The sequence below is a fragment of the Macrobrachium rosenbergii genome, chromosome 5 (genome assembly GCF_040412425.1).
Source record: "Macrobrachium rosenbergii isolate ZJJX-2024 chromosome 5, ASM4041242v1, whole genome shotgun sequence".
In the NCBI taxonomy this organism is placed as follows: Eukaryota; Metazoa; Arthropoda; class Malacostraca; order Decapoda; family Palaemonidae; genus Macrobrachium; species Macrobrachium rosenbergii.
The window spans coordinates 11,262,581-11,286,398 of record NC_089745.1 but is presented as its reverse complement, the minus strand read 5'-3'; the positions used below and the strand labels follow the sequence as shown (position 1 = coordinate 11,286,398).

The 23,818-nt window shown below is 38.7% G+C and overlaps 1 protein-coding gene across 8 annotated transcripts in view; it reads left to right on the top strand.

Moving 5' to 3' along the window:
• LOC136838504 (uncharacterized) overlaps window positions 1–23,818 on the top strand; it is a 136,297-nt gene that overhangs the window by 30,246 nt on the left and 82,233 nt on the right. Inside the window, exon 1 of one of the 8 annotated variants that reach the window (XM_067103552.1) lies at window positions 17,972–18,076. The exons of the other annotated variants lie outside the window; for them this stretch is intronic. Coding sequence (XP_066959653.1) covers window positions 18,056–18,076 — 21 coding nt within the window. The 5' untranslated portion in view covers window positions 17,972–18,055. Of the gene's footprint in view, window positions 1–17,971; window positions 18,077–23,818 lie in introns of those variants that run through there. 8 annotated transcript variants of the gene reach the window in all.

Genomic DNA, 23,818 nt, shown 5'->3' with positions numbered 1-23,818 from the left:
AGAGTAAAATATTCAGAATCGTTAAATGTTTGTCTGGGTGACGTGTTAACACTTCAAGACTACCAAATGTTGCGTCATCTTTTGTAAGGACATCGACTTTTAGACCGATAGTGCAAGGTGACCCTGGATTTATATAACTAAACCTCAGTCATTATTGGTAGCTGTACTAGATGAAGGTTCAGTTTTTTTTCTAGATTAAATTTAACTAGAGAATGAAACCCAACATTAAAGCTATAAATTTTCGGTCGTAAGAAAATATTTTTGTGCATGTGCTTGGTAACACGTATTGAGTTCGTCCAGTACGAAAGCAGCTAAATTGCTTGGGTTGCTATGTCACGTAACCACAGAGAACTTGCTACGTCTAAAGTCAAACCTGTTGCAGTGTGTTAAAAACATTACCCATCATAAAACATTAGATGCTGCTTATCAAATCACTTACGTCTGGCCTTTTTCACTTTTAGCTGTTTATACTCAGAAAATTTTAATAGACCGGGATAGTATGATTGTTTATAGGTTTTCCAAGTTAGAAGAGAACTGGGAGGAAAAATATGCATTGGGGAAAGTATTTATACTGTAGTGGCCTGTGCTGTTGTCCTTGTTGAAGATGTTCTTAAAGATACATGATTAAATTCATCTTTCAAGTCAGTGATGGAAAGGAAAAGAGTTGAACTCTAGGACTAAACATCAAATGATATAGAAGCATCTATTTAACACATTTATTATTAATTATTAATTGGCCGTACAGGAGAGGATACAGTTACGAGTAGCGAATGTCCGACACGCTACATCAGCGGAATATGCCAGGCTAATCATTATTGATGATGACTAGTAATTTGCGTGACCAGTGAAAAGCCAAAATACTGTACACTTTTAATACAATATATATGTAACGTTGTTAACATTGCGAAAAACCCTTCACCTACAACCGACGAGTTCTCTGCGTGACGTATAACATGTCCGTTGAGAACTGGTGTTCAGTGACCACAAGGTCCGCGTCCACAAACGACGCAGTTGACAAATGTAATCTAAGATAAACATACACATAGAAGCCTAGATGACCGTAACTTGCCCACGCAGCATCAACAATAAAAGACTCATGATAAAACAAACAAATACTTGTTTACAGTTTTGTCGATGCACTTTGGGAAAGTACGGCAACTGTGCAATTTTATTGCTTCCAAGAAGAATAAAAGCATGAGAGTTGCGTTAGATTATAAATGATACCAATACATCTCTTCAGAGAAGTGTAGTTAAACGCTTCAAATAGGTGTATTTATCTTATATGTTAAATAATAAATGAAGGGTCAAACGCATTCCTACTGTACGTGCTGAACAGTGGATGAACACCCTGTACATTCGTCATTTTATACACCTACAAAGAAGTTCGACTCTTATCATTTAAGATTATTTAGTACCATTTATTTTTAAAAGACCTGTAGACTGCTTCGTTAACAGATACAAGATTATTCAACTACTGCTGATAAATGCCTTGAGGCCTCGCAACTCAGCGTAGCGTTGAAATAGCATATTGCGGATTGGATATTTATAAACCTTTTATGTCAGTGAAATTTTACTTGGTGTTAGCGATACATGCCATGGCATTACCTTCTGCGTAGGGGGTTAGTGCCGTCAGCGAACCTCTTGCGGTGCACTGTAGTTATTACTTAAGGTTATTTGCAGCGTCCCTTCGGTCCCTAGCTGCAACTCCTCTCACTCAGTTTACTATACCTCCGTTCATATTCTCTTTCTTCTGTCTCACTCTCCACCTTCTCCTAGCAATTGATTCATAGCGCATCTGCGAGATTTTTCTCCAGTTATATCTTTCAAAGCTTTTTACTATCAGTTTCTGTTTCAGCGTCAGCTGAAACACCTCATAGGTTCCAGTGCTTGGCCTTAAGCCTAAATTCTTTGTGCTGTTCTATAGAGGGTCACAGACGAAGAATATTGAACTTTCAAACGACTTAAAAAATTTTCCCAAAAGCTTCTTACAAAAAATTTTCCCAAAAGGTTCCTACTCTGTTGTAACCTGTCGGAGAGACATTGTGCTGTCTTCTAAAAAAAAGAGCTAAGTTTGTCGGTGACTCGCTGTGCTGGTTAGGAAACCACTGGCTCACAATCTTGGAGTTCTTGATTGAACAGGGATCCGATAATTAAGCATATTTACTTTAACATTTTTTTCTGTGTAACTCGCTTTTGTATAAAGCTTCATACTAGTGTACAAGAATTTTACAAACGAAAGATAACAGAAGTCAGTTTTACACATCACAACTAGGATTAAAGGGGTGTAGCGTCACCTTAGTGTACACAAAGGTCACTACTACTGCTGAGGTGTGTCATCAGGCGAGGAACAGCTGAATAAATCAGGGAGAGGCCAAGGACATGAACACGTATTTACTCACATTCTTGAACTTTTCTTTCAAATCCCCTTCTAATATCTTGTGCAGAATGGTGGTAAGAGAGTACAGACCTAGGCTAAAATTAATGTTATTTTCCTTTATTACTTGTATTAATGCAGATTTCAGAAGATTTCTGGAAACAATGTGTTTACCTTTTGTTATTTTACTACAGTAAAATAACCAAAGGTAAGAATATTGTGGTGCTACCTACTCGAGCTGCTAGTACTAAATATCTTATGGTAAATGTCAAGTAGACGGCCGTGCGAAGGTATCGTTTAATTTGTCGACCACAAAGTATAGAAATGGGTGTATATAATACTTTGATCTCAAGGGGGCTAGTACTAAACACGGCGTCCCAAGAAGCTTTCTCCATGTTTAGTACTAGTATAGCACCTCGAAGTAGGTGACGCGTAGATAACGAGCCAAAGTAACACCCATATTGTTTCCATAAATCTCATAGACTAATTAGTCCTATGTGATCTTTCATTCCGGTACACAATATGAGTATTGTTGTTCTGGCCAGTTCTAGCCAGATATTTATGTTGATTTGCTTTTTCGATAATTCCTTACTTGTCTGGTCCAAGTAAAATGAGTCACTTTTTGTACACAGTCTTTTTAAACTAATTTAAACAATGTTGCTGCTACTCTTGTAGAACAGTTTCTTATAAGCATGCTTCTTAATGTATTATTTTATGAAAAGATTGCGTTTCCTGTGAATAATTTCAGCTCTGATTTGAAGAACTCAAAGCCGAAGAAACAAGTCAGACATGCGTGTTATAAGGTAATTCTGGCTTCCTGTCCCTTTTTGTTATAAAATGACCTCACGACTTCGTTGTAGTAAGTATCCAAAATATGAGCTGGATAATACATGTCCCTACTTATTTTCCTAATGTTGTAATTCAGGACTGACACACGAACTGCTCTCAGGAACATGGAAGAGAAAGAGATTTTTATTTAAATATGTCCAGAAAAATATTTTATTAAATTTAAACTGGTATTATTCACATCTAACAATTCCTAAAAATAACCTTTTTTTATATTTCTAGCTTGAATTTGATAGATGGGCTTGTTCAGGTAATTTAATAATATTAACAATGAAATGTTTTTAACAAAATTCCGTATGTATATATATATATATATATATATATATATATTTAAACAGTATATATCACTTAAAGTTAAAGTCCTCCTGGGCCTCTGTAGGCTCATAGGGCAGGCGCTGATCTGTTTCTTAGGCCGACAGCCAGTAGGGGAGCAGGTCCCAGTGCCTATGACGTGCGGCCAGTGTGTTGCTGGGCCCATTCGGACCTCTAGGTTGATGGGCAGCAGGATATGAACCCCGGCCCTCCCGATTGGTAGCCGAGAATCATATATTTCAGGCACTTCCGTCTGTGCCCATTCACTGGAAAATTTTTCCAGTGAACAGGTTGGAAGTGCCTGAAATATATGGTTGCAACATTCAAATAGTGTTTTATGGGCCTTTTATACGTACATACATACATACATACATATAAATATATATATATATATATGTATATATATATATATATATATATATAATATATATATATATATATATATATATATATATATATATATATATATATATATATATATATATATATATATATACATATTAGGACTGGAGGTAGAGGCCGCTACTATTATATGGGGGAGAAACTTGGGCACTTAGAGGAAAGAGGAGGGACTGCTGGAAAGAACCGAGATGAGGCTGGTGAGATGGATTGCTGGAATATCAGTACTGGAAAGGAGAGAGAGTCAAGATACAAGAAGAATGTGGGGTATATGTAATGTAAAGGAGAAGGCTAGGGAGGGAAGTCCGTCTGAGAAACTATGGCCATGTAATAAGAAGAGAGGAGGTGGAACCAATCATGAGAGCTAAGAAGTTAAGTATACCTTAGTTTTACCAGACTCCTGAGCTGATTAACAGCTCTCCTAGGGCTGGCCCGAAGGATTAGACTTATTTTACGTGGCTAAGAACCAATTGGTTACTTAGCAACGGGACCTACAACTTATTGTGGAATCGAACTGTTATAGCGAAAATGAATTTCTATCACCAGAAATAAATTTCTCTAACTCTTCATTATCCGGCCGGAGACTCGAACTCGGGCCTGGCGAGTGCTAGCCCGCAACTCTACCGACTTGCATAGAGATATCCATGAAAAATGAACTTGCACTCGATAATACGCAATTTAATTAATGTCCAGAATCTGATTTACTGTTAGTGGTAGACTCAGTTCGGTTCATTTGTTTGTGAGGCAAGCTAATACCGATTAATATAGCACTTTTGTTTGTACTAAACAGGTAAACTATTCCAGAGCCAGATTGTAAGATTTGAAGCTTTCATATATATATATATATATATATATATATATATATATATATATATATATATATATATATATATATTATATATATATAAAATATATATATATATATATATATTTATGAAGGTTTTTCTTGCAGTCTATATATATACACGTGCATACATGAATACAAATAGAGATATGTTAGCTGCGTTAATGTTGGTGTAATTATTACACCAGGCACGAGAGTAATAACAATAAATGACTCAGTTCTAAATTCGAATTACTCAGTGAAATTTATTGCCCTTTTTACTCTTATCACAATATGAAAACAAAATATTAAATACCCAGACTAAGCTCTTTGAAGATCATGGGGAGAAACTGTGCAGTTTGTTATACTAAGGAACTTAATATAAAAGCGACTGGAGATAGCTTCTATTGTCTACGACTAGATATGCAATTACTGAAATTCCCGTAGGGGGCTAGTGCCGTCAATGCCTCTCAAGCGATGCACTGAAGGCAGTGCTTGAGGTTCTTTGCAGTGTCCCTTCATCCCTTAGCTGTAGCCCCTTTTATCCCCCCTTCACTGTACCTCTGTTCATAGTCTCTTTCATCCATCGTACTTTCCACCCTCTATTAATAATGGTTTCATAGTGAAACTGCGAAATTTTCCTCCTGTTACACCTTTGAAACATTTTTACTCTAAATTTTCCGTTCATTGCTGAGTGACCTCATAGGTCCTAGTACTTGACCCTAGGCTTGAATTTTATATATCATATTCCAATTACTGAAATGAAAATATATTCACGGGTCCTCTGTGTAAATTAGAATCTTCCCAAGAGCAGGTCTCCTCAGTCTTGGATACAGGTCCGGTTCTCCTCTCCTGGGTAATTTCTAGACTGAGAAACACCACTTCATTCCTACGCGCCCTCTGCTCTCGTCTCATTCGAGTGATGTCAGCATAGCCTCCCTTTGTTGCTTTTCAGTTCCTGTTTCTCTCTCCCTGGGCACGTTTTTCTTACTTTTCGTTCTTTTTGTTTTTTATTTAGCTTCCTCCGTGAAACAATGTCGGTCTCCAAGTTTCGTCTTGAAAGCCAGGCATAGATGAGAATCGTGACTAATGTTCTGAATCATCTTTTTCTTGTTGTTATCTGCTGACTTTCATCCTTGTACAACTGTTTCTTCGGATATTTCGGAAGATGACGAATTTATTTGGTATATTTTTCCTTCTAACGTTATGCAAAAGTTAATACTGAATATGCGCTTGCTTGCCAAGTTGGCGGACCTGTGTGAGTGGGTCCTGTTGTGATCTGAAATATCCGAGTATTGTTGGCTTATCGCTCACTTCCGTGGGAAAGTTTTAAAATTACTCGACTCTTAGTCAAGTTCCCTTAAATTTTGAGTTAAACGATAGTTTGGAACGAGCATTTGCATTGATCTTACCAGAGAGAAAAACCGTTGGAGATTTGAGGCAACTTGGCTATTGGGGATTTTGCTGGTGATGGCGTCATCGGCGCGCACGTCGTCTTCAGTGAAAGTGGTGGTACGTCCTGAAAACGTTTAAAACGTTTCAGCTAAACTCGAGAAATTCCGTACTTTGTTATAACTGTAGAAATACTTTCCCTTACTTATACCAACATAAAAATTTCTTATGGCCTTTGTCCTAGGGGATCATGTACCATAAAAATATTAAAAAATTTATTTTAAACCCACGTAACAGGTAGAAACACTTGGCGTTACTGAGGTCTACATAAGATCTCTACAGGGATGGCTAAAAACTACGCATTTTAGAAGCTGCGTTGTAAACTCCCTGCAATGAGTAAGTTGTCTTTGTCATTTACTTAGTAATCTTAGGTGGCTTCAAGGTTACGCGTTCATCCGTGATGGTACGCTGTTTTTTTCTTTTTTTGTGAATTGTTGTAGACTTATGCCAGTACTTGACCAGAGTGACTTTATGAAGTCATGCTGAGACGCTGTAGTTTGGAGACTCGCAGTAACTTTGTAAAATCTAAGCTAATTATACTTTTCTCACGCAGCAATTTAAAGGCATTCACCTGCAGCCTGGAATTAGAGGTGTTAAGATTGATACCTTCATCGAGAATTGACATTCTTTTTGCTTCACCTGTGTCAATTTCAATGCCTTGTCGTTCCTGGATAGTCGAAATATTGAGAACCAGGGGGCTTTCTCATGGAAAGGTCTCGCTTGTCCTAAAAATCAGGTGATACAAGATTGGGATACCTTCATCTGGGTGTACTGAATTGATAAAATAATAAAATATCCTGAAATATACTGTTCTTCAGTGCGGAACGCTCATTATAAAACCTCCGTGAAGACCTTTGTTTGACAACACGAAATTTGAAAACAAAACTTATCACCCCGTCATTCAAAATTAATCCCGTTGTCTCTGTTCTGCTGGCCTAGATGCATCAAGGCAGAAAACAAAAGAAGGTTATGAGGCATGCTATGGCCGTTCATGTTTTAAACGGGAGCTTCTGGTAGGTTAAAAAAATCGACAACCTGAGTTATTGAAAATTACCAATGGGAATGGGATGGGTAATCATTTTGGATGTTGTTTCAACCATCCCCAAAAGAAATATGTTGAGAACCAGGGGCTCTATTGGTGGCCAATCTGAATTTGAGTCCGCCGTCTTTTTTGTAGGGTCTTCATGTCTGATAGCACTTTCAGGTCTATGACTGGATAAGTTTTTACACTAAATAACACACTGTGTCACTGACAGTCGAGATCACTGCACCCCGATAATCAGTGTATATCTTGAGACAGAAAGACTATTAACACTAATATATATATATATATATTTATATATATATATATATATATATTGTAGTAAGTATCAAAATATGAGCTGGATAATACATGTTGTATTGAAGGAAAAATATTTTATTAAATTTTATTATTCATAACTAAAAATCTAAAATAACTTTATTTTCTAGCTTGATTTGATACGAAATTTAATAATAATAACGGAAAAATAAGATATATCACTTAAGATTTAAATGAAACAAAGAAGCCAGGGAGCAGCTTGTTAATTCCAGGTTGATGGGCAGTACTGGGAAAAATTAACTGCGCCACAAATATGAACGTTTGACCATTAACCAGCCTCTGCAAGTGTACCGATTCAGGAAACCATCAACAACAAAGAGTGGTGTATAAATGAACACAATGCAATAATAATATCCTGAAATATACGACAGGGAGATTCTTCCGTGATTAGCTCAGTCCGTTTCTTTGTTCTGAAGGAACGCCTTATTATAAAACCTCCGTGAAGACCTGCAGTAAGCCTACTGACAGGAGAGTAAGTGAGGCATCTAACTGACAGACCACGAAAGTTTGAAAACAAACTTATCACCCGTCATTCGTAAAAATCATTAGCAAACATGAATGAGACGTTTATTTTTTCAGTTATCGGCAGTTTTCTCCCTCCTCAGCAGGTAAACTTTCCAGAGCCAGATTGTAAGACGAAGCTGTCTCTGTTAAATATATACGTACCTGAATACAAATAGGCAGTTCGCCATGAAGACTACCAGATGTGAGCAAGGCTTTATCAAGGCAGGTAACAAAAGAAGGTACAGAGCAGTTACCGAGGGGTAAATGCTAACTCTCTCTCTCTCTCTCTCTCTCTCTCTCTCTCTCTCTCTCTCTCTCTCTCTCTCTCTCTCTCTCTTTTGCGAGCACGCACTGACACACAGTCATGTTTTTAAACTCAAAAGGGAGCTTATAGGTTTGATTCCTGGTAGGTTATTCCCAAGCTAAAATGAATTTGACATAAAAGGGTATTTACGGCTTAATATTTGAGATTATTGAAAAGTACAGTACCAATTAGCGAGACAGCTATCATATATTTATATATATAAGAATTTGAATTCAGCGTGGTTAATCATTTCGCATCTGATGTTGTTTCATCCTTGATGCATACTCTATCCTCATTACTTGCCGTTTTTCTTAGATTTCTCTTGAGAAATGCTTTTGCACCTGCTGGAGTAGCAACAGCAAAACCTTCGCTGGTTTACATTTCTCTGTTGTGTTTGTACCTTACGATTGACTTGATAGCAATATTGGTGGCCAATCTGAGCATTTGAGTCCGCAGAATGTAGCATATCTATCAAATCAGTCTTTTCTTGTAGGGTCTTCACTTTCTTTGGCCTCTTGATAGCACTTTCAGTAGCGCTGGGAACTTTATGCTTTTGGGTCACGACTGGATTCAAGTTTTTACACTAAATAACACACTGGAGTCGGAAACGTCACTGATCAGTCGTGATCACTGCACTTGACAATCATGTAAGTGGAGCTGGGAGCTGAGTCTTGAGACAGAAAGACTGGCGTCTCCAAACAAAGAGTGCAGGTTCTCAGTTCATTAGCAAACTGTAACTTGAAAAAAGAGTTAACACTTTAATTTGTGTAAGTATTTGCTTTAATGTAGGAGTAAATAGAAAATAAAATTTAATGCATTTATGACAATTGCTAAGCCTTGACATTTTCCTTCAACAATTTCAACCCAGTGAGCGTTGCCTGCAGCTTGTGTGTTTTTAAAAGTTGAATAAGCATATGAAATTTAATTTTTTGATAAGTGCGTGTTATTTACGGTATTAAAGATCAAATAGAATTTGTTTTTTTTTTGCTTTACTTCACATATGATGTACAGTACAGTGTGTTTGACTTCCTGTTGTCCAGGCGATGAGTGATCAAGTTTACACAGTTGACTTTTAAGTGATAGTGGCTGTCCGTATACAGTTTCTTTGGCAACTTAGCAACTCATGTTGTCAAAATTGTATGATTAAAAGCTAGTTTGGTTCTCTGGAAGAAAGAGTAAAGTTTTGAGTGCAGTTTCGATGTTGACTGAGCAGATGAAGTTTGTGTACGATGTTTTATAGTGGGGATATTGGCTGCATCTTGGCAAATTCACAAATTTATTCTGCTGATTCTTGTACTGTTTTTCCCAGCTTTCAGTCCATTTCAGTACCGAACTTGAATCTTTCGTTTACTGTGAAGCTTCTGAGTGGAATTGTCCTGTCATTAAATTGGTGATTTCCTGCATTGTTATGCTGTTGATGTCTGCACATGGCATTTGCTGCCGGGCCAGGTTAGTCAGAAGTGATTATGTTATCTTTGTTGATTGTTGAGAAGCTCATGTACAACTTTTCCCTCTGAAATCAAGGCAGCTTGAGTAATAATCTTATTACAAATTCATGGGGACGAATTGCACGAGGTTTGGAATACTCTGTGCTGGTGTGGCTGTTAGCGAACTACTTGATGTGGCAGTCAGACGTGAAATACGAGTTCCATCTGCTGAAGATGATCCTTTCTTCTGCCTATAGGTCACGTTCTGTTCTTCTCAGCTTGTCACAGAGGGTAACATTCTTAGTTTATACGTCCTTGATGATCTTTCTTTACAGTAAAGAACGACGTTCGATTATTCTTTAGAATATAAAACAAGTAAAACATGCGCCGAAGAAACCACTTCGGCGCAGTCGAGTTTTCTGTACAGCTTATAATCAAGGCCATCGAAAAGAGATCTATCTTTCGGTGGTCTCGGTATTATGCTGTATTAGCCGCAGCCCATGAAACTTTAACCACGGCTTGGTGGTGACCTGTCCTCTACCGTTGCCAGAAGCACGATTATGGCTAACTTCAACCTTGGATCAAATAAAAACTACCGAGGCTAAAGGGCTGCAATTTGGTATGTTTGATGACTGGAGGGTGGATGATCAACGTAGCAATTTGCAGCCCTCTAGCCTCAGTAGTTTTTAAGATGTGAGGGCGGACAGAAAAAGAGCGGACGGACAGACAAAGCCGGCACAATAGTTTTCTTTTACAGAAAACTAAAAGATGTTCAATTTTAAGACTAGAGATGAGAAAGTTTGAAAATTTATTATCGTATAATGATTTCCTAACTTCCTTATTGGCTAATGTAAAAACACCATTTTTTTTTTTCATAGGAAGCTCTTTAACAGTAAGATAAACTGAGAATACCAGATTGCTCAAACCCTGCCTACCAAATATTTTTTTCGATGAGGTAGTGATAAGGCACTTTTCATTGCTAAGTTTATTCTTGGGCATCCAATGGTAGTCAATTTTCCCCCATCCTTCTCATCTTCTAAGTCAATCCCCTCCCCCCATCCTACTCATCCCTAAGTCAGTTTTCCCCCATCCTCCTCATCTCCTCAATCAGTTTTTCCCTCATTCTCATCGCCTAAGTCAACTTTCCCTTTATCCTTCTCATCTCCTCACTCAGTTCCCCCCCCCATCCTTCTTATCACCTCATTCAGTTTTCCCCACATCCTTCTCATCTCCTAAATCAGTTGTTCCCCCCATCCTTATCTCGTTCAGTTTTCCCCTCATCCTTCTTATCTCCTCAATCAGGTTTCCCCCATCCTTCACAGCTCCTAAATCAGTTTTTCCCCATGCTTCTCATCTCCTCAGTCGGTTTCCCCTCATCCTTCTCATCTATGAAGTCAATTTTCCTCCCATCCTTTGATCTCCTCAATCATTTTTCCCTCATCCTTCTCATCTCAATAATTTTTCCCCCATCCTTCACATCTCCTCAGTCATTGTTCCCCATATCCTTCTCATCTCCTCTATAAATTTTCCCCTCATACTCATCTTCTGAGTCAATCTTCCCCTCATCCATCTCCTTAGTCAATTTTCCCCTCATCCTTCTCATGTCCTCAGTCAGTTATCCCTTCATCCCCATCTCCTCAATAAGTTTTCCCCCCTCATCCTTCTCATCTCCTCAATCAGTTTTCCCCTCATCCTTATCATATCCTCAGTCAGTTTTCCCTCACCCTTCTCATCTCCTCTATCAGTTCTCCCCCATCCTTCTTATCTCCTCATTCAGTTTTCCCCTCATCCTTTTCATCTCCTCAATCACTTTTCCCCCCCTTATCATTATCATATCCTCAATCAGTTTTCATCCTGTCCTTCTCATCTCCTCAAAATGTTTTCCCCTAATCCTTCTCATCTTCTCAGTCAGTTTTCCCCACATCCTTCTCATCTCCTCTATCAATTTCCCCTCCTACTCATCTTCTAAGTCAATTTTCCCCGCATCCATCTCCTTAGTCAAGTTTCCCCTCATCCTTCTCATCTCCTCAGTCAGTTATCCCGTCATATTTCTCATCTCCTCAATCAGTTTTCCATTCATCCTTCTCATCTCCTCTATCAGTTTTCCCCTCGTCCGTCTCATCTCCCCATATCAGTTTTCCCCTCATCCTTCTCATTTCCTCTAGCAGTTTTTCCCTCTTCCTTATCATCTCCTCTATAATTTTTCCCCTCATCCTTCTCATCTCCTCAATCAGTTTTCTACTCATCCTTCTCATCTCCTGTATAATTTTCCCCTCCTTATCTTCTAAGTCAATTTTCCCCTCATCCTTCTCATCTCCTCAGTCAGTTTCCCCCCCGTCCTTCTCATCTCTTCTATCAGTTTTCTCCTCATCCTTCTCATCTCGTCAATTAGTTTCCCCCCCCCTCATCCTTCTCATCTCCTAAGTCAATTGTACCCCCATCCTTCTCACCTCCTAAATCCACCTCATAGGATGAATAGTGTCTATCTGCTTCGGTGTATTTTTCTGGTCCATGCTCCTTTATTTTAAGAGTCTCAGTGTATTAGTACTTGTTTTCGCAATATAGTACTAATTAGAGCAACAGATCCATTTGTTGAAATTCCTATTTCCATTTTTACAAATTTCACGTAACGGGCCTGTGTCTCTTGTTATAAACTGCGTCGTGAAAGTTCGTCGGTTTTGCGTCAGTAATATCATTATTCTGTTTATTTTGAACGTGTTGTTAAAATTTTTATTTGTTTAAAAAAAAAAAAGTTAAGTATACCTTAGTTTTACCAGACCACTGAGCTGATTAACAGCTCTCCTAGGGCTGGCCCGAAGGATTAGACGTATTTTACGTGGCTAAGAACCAATTGGTTACTTAGCAACGGGACCTACAGCTTATTGTGGAATCCGAACCACATTATAGCGAGAAATGAATTTCTATCACCAGAAATAATTCCTCTAGCTCTTCATCAGCCGGCCGGGGAATTGAACTCCGGCCCATCGAGTGACAGTCCGCAGCTCTACCGACTCAACCAACGAAGAGCTCTTTGTTTTTAAAAGTTAGTATATACAGTATACATTTTGATTGAGTGTTACGGAAAGTAATACCAGCAATATGTGGAAAGACTGGAAAAAATGTCAGGTCTTTAGAATTTTACTATTACTTAAAATAATGAACAAAAATAACAGCTTCAAGTCGAACATGATTATTAATTAGGTAATAATTCCAGAAATAATGATAAACATTAATAACAAGGACTCTTGAAAAGGAATGATAATAGACAGTAGTGAAAATGCCTGATATCTGAAAGCACCAACAGAATTTCATGATAATTTAAAATAGAAATCTCACAATCACACGAGTCACCGAAACGGTGGATAAATCCACACTGGTGTAACTGGAGATGTATATTTCAAAATATCAGTACAACGAAAGCATTAATAGTAAGGAATCATGCGCAAGATTAACAATAATACGCAATAATGACAGTATGAGTGTGAAAATTAAAATCATAAACCTAAAAAAAATGATGATTAAACCAATGACGAAACTCCTTGGAGGAGGGTAGTGCGTCAGTGCACCTCACTGGGTGCACTGTAGGCATTACTTGAGGTTCTTTGCAGGGTCCCTTCGGCCCCTAGCTGGGACCCCTTTCGTTCTTTTTACTGTACCTCCGTTCATAATCTTGTTCTTCTGTCTTATTTTCCATCTTTTAACAATTGTCTCGTAGTGCAACTGAGAGGTTTTCCTCTTGTTACACCTTTAATGTGGTTCGGATTCTACAATAAGCTGTAGGTCCCGTTGCTAAGTAACCAATTGGTTCTTAGCCACGTAAAATAAGTCTAATCCTTCGGGCCAGCCCTAGGAGAGCTGTTAATCAGCTCAGTGGTCTGGTAAAACTAAGGTATACTTAACTTTTACACCTTTCAAACCTTTTTACTTGCAATTTCCCTTTCATGGCTGAATGACCTCATAGGTCCCAGCGCTTGGCCTAAGTTTTACATTTCATTCCATTCCAATAACGAAACTAATAAATGGGAGCATTGAGTAAGAATAATCGTGAGCAACAAGGAATAAAATAGTTGGGTAGCCAAAATCAACTCTGTCTATCTCGCTCCTCGACAACCACCTCGATTTGGCCTCTTTTTGGCGGGTTTTCTCGATATGTATGGCCAGAGCAAGGCAGCGCGGCGGTACGGTAGAGGCGGTCTGTGTTATGCACTGCCAACTGCGCTTAAAAAAAATTCTATTCTGCTCATGTTTTCCTCCTATACGTATCGCCAGCATTAGGGCATTGCATCACTTTACGGACTGTGGCTTGTTTTATTACTTAGCTTTTATATAGTTTTTCCTATAGTTTTGAATGTTATTAATTTCGTTATTTAACGTTGTGCCATTTTGTTTTTGCTAAACTTTTCTATAAAATAATTTGACCTTGCTCTGAGCATAAGTTTGGTTGCTATAGTGATCATCACTTGGGTTATTATGATGCGTTCCTTTCCATGCCTTTCTGTTTTTTTTTTTTTATCATTCACTGCATTTCAACCAGATTGTCACGTTGACTGTTGTGTCAGTTAAGATTATATAATTTCAACAATGACTGTAGTAAGCCTGCTATGGTCTCCACAATGCTCCAAGACACAACAAAACTTCTGAACTTTTATTCATTGTCTTTCTCAGTCAAGCCCCTATTATTGGATATCTGCGAAAATTGAATTTCTGATTCTCTTAGACTCAGGTTATTTCCACTGTCAGAACTGATATGATATCACAAATATGCACATATTTTTTCGATCGTTGTTCGCTTTCTCTCAAGATGTGAAACTTTAAAAGGAGTGTCTTACTTCAGAATCCACCAAGGACTTTAAAATAATATCACTACTGGATTTAACACTTGAGAGTTTATTCGCGGAATATTGATACTGGTAATTGATTCACTCGCAATAATAACACACAAAAATAAAAACAAAAAGAACTGTACACAGTGGCGTCGCTATAGGGGGCCAGGGGAGCCCGGGTCCCCCAAGTCAGATGCGTGGCCCCCAGTTGAAATTCCCTTTCTGGCTAAACTTGAACCCTTACAGCATTTGATACATTTGCATATAGTAAGAGTTGAAAATTAATTGAAAATTGAGCTCTATAATTTCAAATACAGGTTTACCAATTACTAATACTATTATTTTCCTTCATTCACATGGATATATACATTCGAGAATAGTATATTTTACTGTTTACAGAATTGGTACATTAGTTTTGTGTATTTTTCTTTGGCCCCCAAAATATTTTGGCTCACCAATGCCCCACTGATGTAATGCCAGCTACGCCACTGAAGTACAAAGAGCACAGAGCGATGAAAAGAAGTTTAAAATGATGCGGTGACAATTAGGCCTACAGTTCACTATGAAAAAGTGTTACATATGAGACACAACAGAAAACAAAAGGAATGGAGTCACTTCAAAAATTAAAATCAGCACACTGACACACAGCAAGACTGTAACTATTATACTTCAGTCTCCCAAAGAATGACTAGCCTTGAGTTATTAAACTCTCCCGTAGAAATTGGCTTTTCAAACTAGTAATAGCGTTGGACTCTAGTATGACCCACTGCAGTGTCTTATATACAAGACTTAGTAACAGCAGGAGTCACTTTAACACAAGAGAACTTTCCATTAACTCTATCAAAGAAAAGAAATAAATAGCAGACATAAGTGTGATTACTCTCATTCAAGCCAGCTTTAACATGCAATAGTTAACTCTGATTTCTCACAACCGTCAAAGATAGCATCACACATTCCTCTGCGCCTCCAGCTTTCCAAGTCCAGGTGTGCATATAAACTAGCTTTGGAAAGAGAAGCCAAAGTACCGAGTGAATTGACATTCACTGTGTTGTTTGCCTTCCATAATTGCCCCCGAACCATTCTGTTTCTGATGTCTTCTGAAAAGTCAGCCGGAAAAAGCGTATGAAGTTGAAAAAATGGAGAGAAATTTTTGTTTTGTTTTTTACTATAAAAAATAACAATATCTGTAGATACAATATACAGTATTATATATAAAAATCAGTCAATAGTACTAACAAATTTTTTTTTCTTTTCATATGTATATAATATTTAATATTAATCATTCTTTATAATACAATAGTATTTCTCTTCAATTTCACATTTTATCAACCCCTATCTCTATGTTATATTAGACAGGTAATCTTTTGTAAATATCTTATTTAAGTCATTGTTGAAAGCATGACATATTAATATAAAAATGGTCTCTCTCTGGTCAGCAACTTGGCTAGTGGAGTTCAGGGGAACAGAACAGTTAATTCTTAGCGGGGTATTGTCAGATTGACACGTAACGTAAAACTCCACATATAATACCTGTTCTAGTAGTTAACAGTCATAGAATAACGTACAAAACAGGATGAAAATATGAATCCTGAAGATCGAACTGGATGAAATTCACTTATAAATAATTGTAAGAAAATAAACATGACGTAACATATTGAGAAATGTAAATCAGTTTAGCAACTAATTTAATATATTTAAAATTTAGTATTTTATCTTTTCCAACCATTAAATCAGTGGTATTCGTTAAATGAACATGAATTAATCTTGGTTAGGTGTTCATTGTGGAACCAAATAAATGTATGCCCCAGATTTAGTTTTCTGTACAAGAAAACTATTGTGCCGGCTTTTTCTGTCCGTCCGCACTTTTTTCTGTCCGGACTTTTTCTGTCCGCCTCAGATCTTAAAAACTACTAAGGCTAGAGGGCTGCTAATTGGTAAGTTGATCATCCACCCTCCAATCATCAAAGATACCAAATTGCAGCCCTCTAGACTCAGTAGTTTTTATTTTATTTTATTTAAGGTTAAAGTCAGTCGTAATCGTGCTTCTGGCAACTATATAGGATAGGCCACCACTGGGTGTGGTTAAAGTTTCATGGGCCGCGGCTCATACCGCATTATACCTAGACCACCGAAAGATAGATCTATTTTCAGTGGCCTTGATTATATGCTGTACTGAAAACTCGATTGCGCCGAAGAAACTTCGGCACCTTTTTCACTTGTTTAAATTGCAAGTGAAAATGAAACTTCACGCCGAAAATTAAGATTGGGATAGAGAAAGAGAGAGAGGTGAAAGTAAAATATATTTATATATATTTTTTTCAAATTAGTGGACGTATTCTCTAAAATAATTGTCTGGCATTGTTATGTCAAAATAACTTACTAATCACTTAAAGTTGAAAATATGACACGATTGTATATATATATATATATTATATATATATATATATATATATATATATATATATATATATATATATATATTATTACGTATATATTATACTGTATATAAATATTACGTATATATTCTTTAAAATAATTATGACTGGCATTGGTATGTAAAAAAATAACTTTCTATTCAGTTAGGTAAAAACATGACAGGATTGTGTGGCTCCGTTATCTTCACATTTAGATATAACCGAGAATATCTTTTGTGAGCTTGCTTGCTATAGTTATGCTCCCCTTCAGATGCATGGGAACAGTGAAGAATGAAATCTGTCCCCCAATCCAGTGTATCCGGGGTGGCTTGATTGCATCATGCGAAGCTCTGGACGGACGCCGGGCAAAACGTTTCGTGGTCCGGCACCTCAGGTTGCTTTAAGAACGTGATTCGTGTTTATGTTTAATTTTATATTTTTATGTTTTAATTTCACATTTTGACTACCAAGAAAACACAGCCAGCTAATTGGCGCAAAATCTGTTATTGAGGAAACACAGGAAGGTGGCTTTACGTTATTTCACGATTTTCTGTTTACATCATACAAGGGCCCTTCCTTGCGTCAGGTCTTTCGTTTGCCTCTCTACTTATTTTTTGCAAAGCTGGCATGACAGAATTGTAGGTACACGACTTAGAAAATAGGATTTTATACTGAAATTTACACAGTCGCTTTGAACTGATGTTTTCAGGAAACATAAGAGAAATTGTTTCAAAATAGTTTTTATTTGTACAGAAATTCATGTTTTTTGGGCTGTGCAAAGCATCAATTTTATGAACGCAATCACTTTGTTACTTGGTGAACTACTAAGTCGACGGGAAAATGTAAGAGAGAGAGAGAGAGAGAGAGAGAGAGAGAGAGAGAGAGAGAGATGCTTGGCTTGGTGCAGACCAGGAACGTAGAACGGACGTCAGTTGTAAGCAAACCTTGAACGTGTCCGATCTCTTCGGTGACTCGGGTCTTATTTACGAAATTGCGCGACTCAGGAAAGAAATAAAAATGTGCCCCTGGTTCTATAAGGTAAGTATGTGTATGTACAGTAATGTATAATGTCATGGTACTAAAGGGCTATCGAAATTCGGGGTATTGAAGTGTTTAGCCCATGTAACAATGAATTATTGGATCATGCTTACTTTTTGCAGTTCCAGTCAACTTTCAGTGATGAAAGTTTTGCTTACAATGAGGCCTTTGTGTGTGTGATTATTTTGGTAATACTGTGACAAATTAAGTTCTTGCCAGACACAAGAAGCACATAATATATTAATTCCAACAGCATATTTTGTGGTTTGTGCATTTTAACCCATAGGCTAGGCTATTGCTGCAAGCTACCTGTTTTATTTTATTTTTTTTTGTCCCAAAAGTCTAACAATAAATTTGCCCAAAACACGAGGGAAGCTGGGGAGAAAAAAGTGTGGTTCATGAACATAATAGCAAAAAATATAAAAACGGTAAAATGTGTCAGTGGTCATTACAGAGATATATCCAAATCTTAGCTAACATAAGTTGATACACGCTAGGTGACCAAATTCTAAAACTCTCCAAAATTGAGTTCAACATTGAAACCAAGTTTGTTCCGACGGGGATACAAAACATCGCTTTCATAATTGGATATTTTTGCACGGTACACGTTGACTGACACCCACTCACAAGGAAAATAAAATCCTATCGGATAGTTTAGTGGGTCACATGATATGAGTTTGACTAGCTCGCCCACTGTGTTCTCAGCCACATTAGCAAGAGAGGTCAGTATTTGGCAACTTCGTGAGCGGAGTTGCTCCGATCTGTGTTAAAAAGGCTTCGTCGTGCCACTCTTGTGTTACGGGACAGGCTCCCTACCCGACCCAGGTTCATAAATGAGCGGGGCTCAGAATCAAGAGTTAGGCGGCTGGTTTGGGTGATAGCCTACCCATCACAGGAAAAAATTTTGCCAACCTGCTGAAGATCTTTGTTCCTCTCAGTGGCCCTTGAACCAGGAGGCAGGGGCATGCCCTCCTGGGTCACCTGGTCTCCCGCAAAGAAGTTAGCCCCAGGGGCAAATCCCACATCAGTTTCTTCCAGTGGAAGCTGTAGGAGACGTGGTGCAGGCTGGAGAAGGATCTGTTCCAGCACATTAGGTAGATAGACAAGTTGAAGGCAGGTATAGTATGGTGGGGTGACTGACATACCACATACAGGGAGGACTGATAGGCAGACTGCCTCCTGAGATGTCGGTTTTCTCAGATGCTTCCTGAAGGGGATGGGGTGCACACCTCAGCAGTAGGTGCTTGTCAGGGATGTGGGGCCTGAAGGAAATAGTAGAACACATCAACCCTCTTGAAAAGGGGGAAGGTCTGGCTTGCACTCCAACACATCCAGGACCAGCTAGTGGCAGCCGGTCAACTCTGCAGGAGCAGATCGTCGGGATGGAATGATCTCAGTTGGGAAGTGGGGGACCGACTCTTGGAACTTTGGAAGGGCCCCGTGATCAACCTATTCTCAACAGCCAACAACGCCAAGCTGCACCTGTACTGTCTGGTCTTAGCATACAAGAGACTCTTCATTGGTACAGGCAGGATGTAGATGGACATATTGAAGAACACAATCTCTCTCTAGTTGAGGAAGGGCATAGCAAGTGCCTATGACTCCAAGGCAGGTGGGGAGAAGCCCATCAGGAAAGGGAAGGCCAATGCTATCTGGGGGAATAGGCCCCTCCATCATGTACAGGAAGAATTACTCCTTCCTACAGGCCCTGAATGGAGCCGTGTGGAAGTGGCAATCCCTGTTTGTGCCCTTCCACCCAAGGCCCTTGGCGAACAAGTTCCTGGTTACTTTCATTGTGGGTCCTATAGTGGCAGCCTAGCAGGTGGTAGAAGGGCATCAAGCTCTGCAAGGAGGACACTCTGCCTGGGAAGTGCACAGGGTCACCAGCCATAGCTTCTAGAAGTGGTGAACATTGGATGTACAGTATGTCCTTTCCTTTCAGAATGTAGATTAGACCTGTGATAGTAGCAACTTCAGTTTTGAGGAGCTTTTTTCAGGGTAACCCAACACCAAAAGGGCACACTCAACTTGTGGCAGCAGGGACAGAACTTTTTTCAGGGTAACCTGACACCACGGGGCACACCCACCTTGTGGTAGCAGAGACTAGATTGTCTTACCACCTAAGGGTGAATCTTTACTTACGAAACCACAGGTTTATATTCCCTTCAGAAGAAATACCAAATTTATAAGTATTAATTTGTATTTTTCCTAGAATATGGACCTGCACTCTCATAGGGGATTTTGTTCACCTCGTCAGCCCCTCACTCTGATCTTCCAATCATAGGGTTGGATAATGGGTGCAAATGGGCTGATCCTCACAGTGGACAAACTAGGCCGATCCAGGTCGCGTGGCCCACAGTCAAATCAGATAGGAAATTTTTTTTTTTTTTTGTTAGTCAGTGACAACCGCCTGTCAACCTAACTGCGCAATGACTCCTCGCTGGTGGGAGAAAGGGAGCTGGTGACTGGTACAATACATGTACATATACTACTGGGGTCTGAGCGATGACAGGCAGGGCAACCAATCGAGACTACAGTCTACCCCAAAGCCAAATCAAGGCCCTTCAAAAGAAGGAATCGTGCTTACCCCATATAAATGGGAAAACAATCACGTTAAAAGAAGAAGAAGACAAAGCCGAAGTGTGCCTTGCACAAGAAACTCCATTTATGAAAGTACAGGTTCGTATCCTAGTAAAAATACAAATTGCTTTTAAAAATTTTTATTTTACTTCTGATATTGATTAAATTGTAGGAAGTTCTTAGTTAACCAAGTTTCTTCCTTTTTATCTAACAATAATGAAGTCTCAGGGGAAAATGGGTTTGGTAATATTGTAAAATAGTTCACACCACCTGCCATGCAGTGTCACATTGGGTGGCTTCAGGCTGTTTTGGTATTATAAGGTAAAGGGAACTGTTTAATTGACCAGAGGGAATGGGTGCAACTCTGCATTTTTACCACTAGGCTTTTTTTGTACATGGGGAATAGACAGGAGTGAAATATTGGGATGAACCCTAACCTAACTAGAGTGCTATGTCTTACCTGGACTGGGGGCTTTGCTCCACTTAGACTGCCCCACCAGACGTGGCCTACAGAGCTGTAAATCTTAGAGCAAAGTACAGGGATGCATGCTAACCTAGGGCATTGGGTCCTTAATTATTCAGCCGCCCCCCCCCCATCTTCACTTAACCTGACATAAAGTGATACAAGTTATAGGTAAAGTATAGCCTTGAATTGCAACCGAATGCGCTCCAACCTCTCCTTACATGGGTTACCGTGTCCCCCTCCCTTAACCTAATCTATTGCTTAAGGTCTTAAATGATCACAACCAACCAACCCTCAAGTTTAATATTATTATTATTATTATTCAGTAGGTGAAACCTATCATATGTAACAAGCCCATGGGGGCCATTGACTTGAAATTCAAGCTTCCAAAGAATATGGTGTTCATTAGGAAGAAGTAAGAGGAAGTACAGTAAAGAGAAATACAGAAAGAAGAGATCCCACCAATTAACAAAAATTAATAAATAGATAGATAAAAATGTATTAAAATCCAAGGAGAATAGTATTAGGGTAGTAATGCATTGCATTTTCACTTGAACTTCTGAAGCACCAACTGCATGACATTGTTTGGGAGGCTGTTCTGTACTCCAACAGTGTGAGGAATAAAGGGCCTCTGGAACTGAGAAGTTCGACAGCAAGGCACATTTACTGCATATTGGTGCTGCTGTTCAGCGAATCTAGTTCTTTTGGCAGATAAAGGGGATCAGGGATCAATTGTGAATGTGAAAGAACTCTGTTGAAATAGAACATATGAAAACGTGACAAACTTAAGACCATCCATCGATGGTCTAAGGAGACAGAAGTGTACCATCATAAACCACTCTATCTAAAAGAGATAAGTCTCTGGCAGAAGTAGACATCCACACGGGTGAACAATATTCTAGTAAAGGAAATACAAATAAGCTAAAAGAGGTTGCTTTGATTTTATCACTGTTATAAATATATGAGAGCTTATGAACAATACCTAACTTTTGTGCGGCATTTGCTGAAACCTTTATTAGACGTTTCTCAAAAGTTAGATGTTAGTTACACCTAGAATAGTTCCATCCATCTGAAGGGGAGGATGGGGTGGGAATTCTGTACGGGATCTGCTAATCAATAGTGTTTTCATTTTACTGGAGTTCAGACTCATACCCCACCGATTATACCTGATCTAGTCCATGTCCTGATTGAGGCTGAGGGCAGCTTCATTTCTCATAAATGGAGACTACTACACCCACAAGTGTTGCATCATCGGCATACTGAACAATCTTGTTTTCCAGGCCAACAACCACATCACTTGTACACACTGACAAGAACACTGCCCTGTGGAACTCAGACGCAATAGGTCTTGGTTTGCTAAAGATCCTGTCCACAGCAACTCGCTGCTGCCTACCTGTAAGGAAATCTTGAAGTAATCCCAAAACATATCCACCCACTACAAGATTCTGAAGTTTATAAATAAATGCCTTATGGTTTACTAAATTGAAAGCAGCACTAAAATCTGTTTGAAGTACTCTGCACTCAAAACCCATATCAAAGTTCTCTTACAAATGGCATGTTAAGTCTAAAAGATCTTCGCAGGAACTTAACTGCTTCCTGTATGCATCTTGACCAACCTCTTAAAGGTACTGGAGACAGTTGGGTCATCAGCCTCAACATTAGACTTCCTGTGGCAAAGGAGGACAACTGGCTACCCTTGAAAAACAAGCAGTTTGTGGAGGGTATGGATGAGCTACTCATGCTGAAAAATTGCAAAGGCTTTTCTGTTTAGAGAATTTTTAAAATAAACAGCTGGCAAGGTACTTTAAAAACTCAGCACAAATCCCAGGCCATTTCAACTGTTCTTGACATCACACCACAACTTTATGTACTTGGACTATGCCGAATCTAGAAAATTTCCTGAGTGATTAGTACATTTACATGGTACCATAGCCCATACCCCAGGTTGTGGTATGGAGTGTAGTTATCAAAGACACCCAGAATTAATGTTTTACTATCTTTGTTCCTGCTGAATGTAATAAAGGAATAACAAAAATTTTATATAAGTGACTTACCAAGTAATTACATAGCTAATGTTTCTAGTATTGGCAGCTAAAATTTGAAACTCACAGTAGTGATTCTTTTGAATTGGTGTAGGTGTCTAAACCTGCCCACTTTCGGGGAAGAAGAGGAACTGAGCAAAAGGTATCAATTTGTTTCTGCCGGCTTACGATGTAGGTTGTGAGCAGCAGCTAGATTTGGAACTCAGTACTTTGCTGGTTTCTGGTTGTATCTTGACCAGTGAAGTATTTTTTTGCCGGTTTCTGGTTGTATCTTGACCAGTGAAGTATTTTTTGCTTTCGGTAGCCTTTCAGCAATTAGATAGTTTTTTCTTATTAAAACCTTGGAATATCACAGATTTGACTTCTTGATTGTGACTTTGTACTTTAATTCTTGACTTGTTTAGCGACGATGTCAGACAAAGTCGACTAGTACTCGGTATTGCAGCAAAGGCTGTAATACAAGATTAACCTCTGCTAAATATGACTCTCATACTTTGTGCACAACTTGCAGGGGTCAGGTTTGTTCAATAGATAAACCATGTGCTGAGTGTGAGGGTTGCGATCCAAAACAGAGGAAAATTTTGAGTTCTCATCTATCAAAGCTACAGAGGGATAGGAAGAGAAAAGCAACCATTAAGCATCACAAAACTGTAGCTT